Raw genomic sequence first — 8,322 nt, 5'->3', positions numbered from 1 at the left:
TTTTTCTTTCCTCCTCTCACCCTGGAGAATGACCACCATTAGACATAAATATATACCTAGTAATAATCTGAGCTCTTTTGCATTCCAGAAAATCATATTCTAAGCCATTCACTTCTTTGATATGGAAACTACTAAATCTTGTGTTACTGACTCTAGCTGCATGATATTTGAATCATTTCTTTCTGGATGCTTGTAAATATTTTCTCCTTGACCTGGGGAGCTCTGAAATTTAGCTATAAAATATTACTGGGAGTTTCATTTTGGGATCTCTTTCAGGAGGCGTATAACCTCAAGATCTAAGCTATCAGAGCAGTTTTCCTTCTTATTTTCTTGAAATATGATACCAAGGAGGCTTCTGTGAGGTAGGGCCTGTTGGCCTGAGGGAGCCCACGGCCCTGTGTGGTCTGGCTGCACCAGCTTCAAAGGAGGCTTCTTCAGGCCCCGGGGTTCATCCAGAGCGGGGATCGGCAAGTTCCAGAGAAAGAATGGCCGAGGCCTCTCCCCCCCAACAGTGGTACCAACTTCCCTGGCCCCAGCAGCCATAGCTGCGGTGCCAGCGAGGGCCTCAATACGAGCGATGGCCCTGTCCCCAGCACCAGCAGCAGTGGCCTGGGGTTTGGCCAGTCTCAAGTCCAAGCCTTGGCCTAGGCCATGGCCCATGAGGGCCCCTGCACAGGTAAGGAATGATGTCATGGAGAAGGCAGGGTGTTAGGAGTGTTGTCCTCCTCTTAGTCCTCATCATCCCTGGCCCAGAAGAAGCTGGCCAATTGCACCACCAAGACCCAGATCCAGCAGAAGGAGAACGAGCTGGTGCTGTTCCGGCTGGTGAAGGACCAGAAGAAAATGCCCATCTGCCAAACTGACATGGTGAGGACCATCCTGCAAGACTACAAAGACATGGCCTTGGAGATTATCGAACACATGGGCCAGACCCTGGAAGAAGTCTTGGGCCTGCAGCTCCAGGAGATAGACCAGAAGCACCACACCTACATTCTCATCAACAAGCTGGAGGGCCTGGATGACAAGGGGCAACTCGGCCAAGGAGGCCCTGATCTGGGAGGTGCTCAAGAAGCTCCACGTGGATCTGGAAAAGAGGCACAAGACCTTCGGCTATGTGAAGAAGCTCATCAAAGACGAGTTTGTTCGCCAGAAATATTTGGAGTACGTTCGAGTCCCCCCTACCGATGCTCCAGAGTACGAATTCCTCTGGGGACCCAGAGCCACCCATGAGACCAGCAAGATGCAAGTCCTTCGCTTTGTGGTCAAGATTCAGAATCGGGAGCCTTCCAGCTGGGTGTCCCAGTACAACAAAGCCATCCCTCTGCCTCTGCTTCAGCGGGCAACTGAGCCACGCAGGCCACTTTCAGGTACCAGAAAGCATTTTATAGACTGGTATCAAGAAAGCAGAAAATCCCAAATTTTGATAACATTTGAACCACAGGCTGAGACCCTTTTACTCTCCAAGGTTCAACACAATTCAACATTTTCTCTCTTCTCTGAACCTGATGCAGGAACTTTGTTGAAAAACCTGCCTGAATTGAACCACTACTTCCTCTTCCCAGGTTGCCTAAAGGCAAACTCATTGCCTCAAGGACCTGTCCTCCCTTAGGTCTGGGTGAGCTTTCCTAGCCTTGAACCCATCCACAGACAGGATTACGAAACCATCTCAGTCTATGCCAAGCCCATGTTTACTTTTCAGTTAATAAATTAAATATGCAGTCACAAAAAAAGAAATATGATATCCAATCTTTTTTTTATCATGACTTTCAAGTCATCCTATAATTCTTTTTTAATGAAATTAACCTATTTTATTGGTTTTTTTTCATTGAACCAGACCTTATTTTTACTTATTAATGCTATAGTTTTCTTACTTTCAATTTTATTAATCTCTTCATTAATTTTCAGAATTTCTAATTTGGTTTTTAATTGGAGATTTTTAATTTGTTCTTTTTCTAGCTTTTTTAGTTGCATGCCCAATTCATTGAGCTCCTCTTTCTCTATTTTATTTATGTAGACATTTAGAGATATAAATTTTTCCCTAAGAGCTTCTTTGGCTGCATCCCATAAGTTTTGGTATGTTGTCTCATTATTGTCATTCTCTTGGATGAAGTTATTTATTGCTTCTTTGATTTGTTGTTTGACCCACTCATTCTTTAGGATGGTCTATCTTTCCATGGTCCTTTGTTACACATCATTTTTATTGCATCATGATCTGAAAAGGATGCATTTACTATTTCTGTCTTTCAGTATCTGACTTTTATGCCCTAATACATGGTGAATTTTTGTGTACATGCTATGTATTGCTGCAAAAGTTATATTCTTTTTTGCCCACATTCAGTTTTCTCCAGAGGTCTAACATACTTATTTTTCCTAGAATTCTATACACCTCCTTAACTTCTTTCTTATTAATTTTGTGGTTAGATTTATCTAGTCCTGGTGGGGGGGGCGGTTGAGGTCCTCCACTAATATAGTTTTGCTATCTATTTCTTCCCATAACTCACTTAACTTCTCAGAATTTGGATGATGTACCACTTGGTGCATACATGTTTAGTATTGATATTACTTCATTGTCTATGGTACCTTTTAACAAAATGTAGTTTCTTTCCTTATCTCTTTTAATTAGGTCAAGTTTTGCTTTTGCTTTGTCTGAGATAAGGATTGCTACCCCTGCTTTTTTTTTACTTCAGCTGAAGCATAATATATTCTGTGCCAGCCTTTTACCTTTATTCTGTGTGTATCTTTCTGCTTCAAATGTGTTTCCTGTAAACAACATATTGTAGGATTCTGGTTTTTAATTTACTCTATCTGCTTCTATTTTATAGGAAGGTTCATCGCATTCACATTCACAGTTATGATTACTGTGTATTTCCCTGCATCCTATTTTTTCCCTTGTTTGTATTTTTCTCCTTCCTTTCCCCCTGTCCCTTCTCACTAGTGTTTTGTTTCTGGCCACCTCCCTTCTATCATCCCCACTTCCCTTTTGTCCTTTCACCTTTAAGTTCCTAGTTTTGCCCTCCCTTCTATCAGCCCTATCTCCTTTTTGTCCTTTTCCCCTTTCCCCTCCTAGTTGTACCCTTCCTTCTATCAGTACCCCACCCTTTTTCTTTCCCCTTTCCCCTTTAACTTCCCTATAGGGTAAAATGAAATTCTATAACCAATTGAGTGTGTGTATATTATTCCCTCTTTGAGTCAAAGCAGATGAGTATAAGGTCAAAATAATGCTCACCCCTCCCTTCCTTCCCTCTATTGTAGTAGGTCTTTTGTGTTTCTTCATGTGATGTGATTTACCTAATTCTGCCTTCCTGTTCCTTTTCTCCCAGTATAATCCTTTTTGTTACCCCTTAAGGTTTTTTTTTAATATCATCACATCAGAATCAACTTACACCCACACCTTCTGTCTGTGTACTCTTCCTATCTTCCTTAATAAAGACAGAGTTCGGGGCAGCTAGGTGGTGCAGTGGATAGAGCACTGGCCCTAGAGTCAGGAGTACCTGAGTTCAAATCCGGCCTCAGACACTTAACACTTACTAGCTGTGTGACCCTGGGCAACTCACTTAACCCCAATTGCCACACTAAAAAAACAAACAAATGAATAAATAAATAAAGACACAGTTCTCAAGAGTTACAAGTATCCTCTTCCAATGTAGGGATGCAAACATTTATTGAGTAACATCTGCCCCCCACCTTTTTACCTTTTCGTGTGTCTCTTGAATCTTGTATTTGTAGATTTCTGTTCAGTTCTGGGCTTTTCATTAGGAAAGTTTTAAAGACCTCTATTTCATTGAATGCCCATTTTTCCCCCTGAAAGAGTATGCTTAATTTTGCTGAGTGATAAATTCTTGGTTGTAATCCCAATTCCTTTGCCTTCTGGAGTATCACATTCCAAGACCTCTGATCCTTTAATGTTGAATCTGCCAGGTCCTGTGTAATTCTGATTGTTGTCCCTTGATATTTTAATTGCTTCTTTATGACTGCTTGCAGTATTTTCTCCTTTACCTGATAGTTCTAGAATTTAGCTATGATATTCCTTGGAATTTTCCTTTTGGGGTCTCTTTCAAGTGGTGACCAGTGGATTCCTTCAATGACTAATTTTTCCTCTGTTTTTAAGACATTGGGGCAGTTCTTCTTGATAATGTCATGAAATATGCTATCTAGGCTCTTTTTGTGATGATGGTCCTCAGGTAGTCTGATTATTCTTATATTGTCCCTCATGGTTCTATTTTCCAGGTCTGTTGTTTTTCTGAAGAGGTATTTTATGTTTTCTTCTACTTTTATATTCTTTTGGTTCTGCTTTACTTCTTCCTGTTGGCTCATTGAGTCATTAGTTTCCACCTGCCCAATCCTGATTCTTTTTTATTTATTTTTATTTATTATTTTGGTGAGGCAATTGGGGTTAAGTGACTTGCCCAGGGTCACACAGCTAGTAAGTGTTAAGTGTCTGAGGCCGGATTTGAACTCAGGTACTCCTGAATCCAGGGCTGAGTGCTTTATCCACTGTGCCACCTAGCTGCCCCTCAATCCTGATTCTTAAGGAGTTATTTTTCCCAGTCAGTTTTTACACCTCCTTTTCCATTTTTCCAATTGTATTTTAAAGCATTATTTTCTTTTCCTAAGCTATTGACTTTCACTTGCATAACGCTCATTTATTTCCCCAATTACCTTCTACCTCACTTATTTGGCTTATAAAATCCTTTTTGATCTCTTCCAAGAGGACTTTTTGGTCACAAAACAAATTCTTCTTCCCATTTAAGACTTCACATGTAGGTGTTTTATCTTGTTTTCCTCCTCTGAGTTTATGTTTTGATCCTCCCTGTCACCATAGTAATTGTCAATGGTGAGCATTCTTTGTTTCTTATTCATATTTTTATTTTAGCCTCTTTTGTGCCTTTCAAGGTTGAGTTCTGCTCCTGTGGTATACTGTGCACTGTCCACAGCTTCTTTTGCTGGGGCACCAGGGGCCAAGTCACCAACTTTGTGCTATGAAATGTCAGTAGCTTGCAGCTTGCTCTCTGCACTGGGTGGCCCAACTTAATTGGGCCTGTTGGATAGCTGATAACCCAGCTGGAAGATTGCCTTCTGTGTTGGGGCTGGAGGCCTGTCAACTGTCCTGCTGTGCTGCTAGCTTACTGAGCTATGATCTTAGGTCCTCAGCTGCTGATCTGTGCTGTGACCAAAAACCTTTTTGCTGGCTTGCCCAAACACTCTTTGCACTGAGCTGTGCTCCCCTTTTACCCAGATGAAACAGACCTTTCTTGAAGATCTTCAAGGTTATCTTGTGTGGGAAGATTGTTTAACTCTGTTTTGAGTTTTTGTTGTTGTTGTTGTTTTTGCAGGTTTCTCAGCTCCAGAATCTTTTGAGAGGCTTCATTTAACAGTTTCTGAAGGAAATTTAGGACAGCTCAGGCAGCTTCCTGGTTTTACCCTACTATCTTGGCTCCACCTCTTGAACTCTCAACAATTCTTAAAATATCTCTCCTTAATCTATTTTCTAGATCAGTTGTTTTTCCTATATTTCACATTTTCTTCTATTTTTTCATTCTTTTGACTTTGTTTTATTGTTTCTTGATGTCTCATGATTCATTAAATTCCACTTGCCCCCTTCCAAGGTATTATTTTCATCAGTGAGCTTTTGTACCTCTTTTTCCATCTGGCCAATTCTTATTTTTAAGGAGTTTATCTTCTCCAGTGAATTTTCATGCCTCCTTTTAAATTTGGTCAGTTCTGGTTTTTAAAGAGTTTTTTTTCTTCAATGATGTTTTATGCCTCCTTTACCATTAGGCCAATCCTCTTTTTTTAAGGTGTTATTTTCTTTAGTATTTTTTGTGCGTCTTTTACCTAGCCATTAATTAATTCCCTTTTCATAATTTTCTTGCATCACTCTCATTTCCTTTTCCATTTTTTCCTCTACCACTCTTATCTCTTTAATTCTTCTAGGAATTCTTATTGGGCTTGGGTACAGTTGACATTTGTTTTCTTTGAGGCTTTGCTTATATCTGTTTTCCACAATGTTGTATTCTGAGTTTGTGTCTTGTTCTTTGCCACTTTAGGTCCTTTTTTTTAGTTAAGTTCTTTTTTTGTTGTTTACTTATTTTCCTAGCTTATGTCTTCACTTTTAACCTTATATTAAAGTTGGGATTTGCTCAACTGGGTGTAGGGAGACACTGTCCCATGTTTCAGGCTTTCTTTGTGCTTCTGTTTTCTGAGCTATTTCTGGGACTCTACAAGTTTTTGGTGCTTCCAAAGTGATACAGTCTGGGAAGAAGTCTTTTCATTGCTCTCTTGGTCTGTGCTCTGGTCTTTACCTGGAAAAGGTCCCTGCTCCCTTTTAACCCCAAGTGCTAGTGCTCCTCTCAGCCCTAGGGCTGTGACCAGGGTCCCTGCTCCCTTGTAACTGACCAGAAGCACTCTTCTTCACCTTAGAACCATGACCCAGAATTGTATATGGGCAATAGGGTTGCCAGTTGGTGCCAGCAAAGGCTCCTCTTTAATTTATTTCTGACCAGTTGTCTGACTCCTTTACCATTTCTGGGCTAAGAGCTCTCTATACTGCTTCTGCTGCTAATGCAGACACCTCCAAGGCCTGTTGTTGGTGCTCCCACTGCCATGAGTATCTTGGGCCAGCTCCTACCCCAGTGTCATAGACCTCACTTGCAGGCCAAAGTTGTCTGGAAAAATGACTTACCCCGATATTTTATGGGATTTGCTGCTCCTAAATTTGATTTGAAGCATTATTTTAAAGTTGTTTGGAGAGGAATATTGGGAGAGTTCAGCTGGATTGCTGCCCCTCCCCACATCTTGGCTCCACTAAAATCTATTACTTCTTTTATTAACAAGATGAAGGAACTAAATGAGGATTATGTTTTAGATATCATTTCAATACATTAGTTCAATCAACATCTATATATTAAGTGCCTGCTATATGACAGACTTTGAGGATACAAAGTAAAAAAATAAAATAGCCCTTAACCTCAAGGAGCTTATATTCTATTGGGAATGATAACAGGGGACACATAAGAATATACAATATTATTTTAAAATAAATACATAATAGTGATTATAGAGGGAAAGAAACACTAGCATTCTCTTTGGAAGAGAACACCAAGAAAAATTAAAATTGAGTAGTTCTGCTTTCTCTCCATTGGCAGTTATCATCCTCCCAACCACCCCCTAAGGAATGGTTCTTTCCTTCTTCAATACTCCTCTCTCCCCAAATATAGCCCTGAAATTTTTCTTTCTGTTTGCCTTAGTTGTCCTCATAAGCTGTTAAGCTTGTTTTGGGCTTTTGAAGTCTTAACACTATTCTTACAGTGTCTTAACATACTTTTGTATTCATCTTCAATTACTTGTCCCTGCTTCCATCTTCTGTGTATGGCTTTAAAACATACATACATACATACATACATACATACATACATACATACATACATACATACTTACCCACAGAGTAGTTTGTTGATTTCCCTGTATATTCATATGGTCTTGTCAGACAACCTTCCTTTTTAATTCTCCTAAGAATAATTTCCCATTTTAATTTCAGAATTTCATTCCTGAGAATTTACCATCCCTCTCAGGCTTGATTTACCCTGTACACTGCACAACTGACTGCCTTTTGTAAAATTTTGTCTATTCATTCTTATGTATTCTTTCAGTAAATCCATTGAAATCTCTCTTCTATAAACTAGGCAGCATGTCAAACTCTGCACAGCTTTCCTCTCCCCTATCACAAATTCTAAGAGGAAGTGGTCACTTCCTTTCCCAAGGTTCCAATCATTTCTACCCCAGCAACTAGTTCCTGCCTGTTAATGAGAACAAGAACTAGTGTAGAATTTCTTCACATCAATTCAAACACCTTTTGAAGGATGAAATTATTAAGACAAGTCAAGTAGATATTAATTATTTTGGCAGAGAGACAAACAGCAAGAGACAGAGACAGAATCAAAGAGACAAACAGAGATAAAAACAGAGACAAAGAGGGTCAGCAGGTCTGAAAACTTCATCATATTAGTCAGCATTACTTTTGATCTTTTCCCAAACTCCTCATCTATTTCCTTTTTCTGTTTAAGTATACTCTGATGAAAAAATTGCTTCTGTTTCTTCCTCCATTAATATTAATCCAAATGTTCTTTACTGACTCTTGTCTCTTTCCCCTTCACTCAGATTCCTAGATTTTCTTATGTGGATATGTTTTCTTAATACATTACTGCACAAGTGATTTTTTAAGCACATATCTGGCCATGTGCCTCCCTGACTTAACTAACTCCAGTGACCCCCTATTGCTTCTAGGATCAAAGATAAACCACTATTTAACTTTTTAAAATTTCA

At 39.7% G+C, this 8,322-nt stretch overlaps 1 protein-coding gene across 1 annotated transcript; it reads left to right on the top strand.

Annotated features, from left to right (window-relative positions):
* The first annotated feature begins 577 nt into the window (after positions 1 to 577).
* On the top strand, positions 578 to 1,609 carry LOC122753239 (non-structural maintenance of chromosomes element 3 homolog). The gene is given in 3 exon segments (XM_044000524.1): positions 578 to 614; positions 701 to 1,019; positions 1,021 to 1,609. Coding segments are annotated over 3 exon segments (945 nt in total).
* Positions 1,610 to 8,322: the final 6,713 nt, after the last annotated feature.

Source organism: Dromiciops gliroides, chromosome 1 (assembly GCF_019393635.1).
Source record: "Dromiciops gliroides isolate mDroGli1 chromosome 1, mDroGli1.pri, whole genome shotgun sequence".
NCBI classification, from domain to species: Eukaryota; Metazoa; Chordata; class Mammalia; order Microbiotheria; family Microbiotheriidae; genus Dromiciops; species Dromiciops gliroides.
This window is presented reverse-complemented; position numbering and strand designations above follow the sequence as displayed.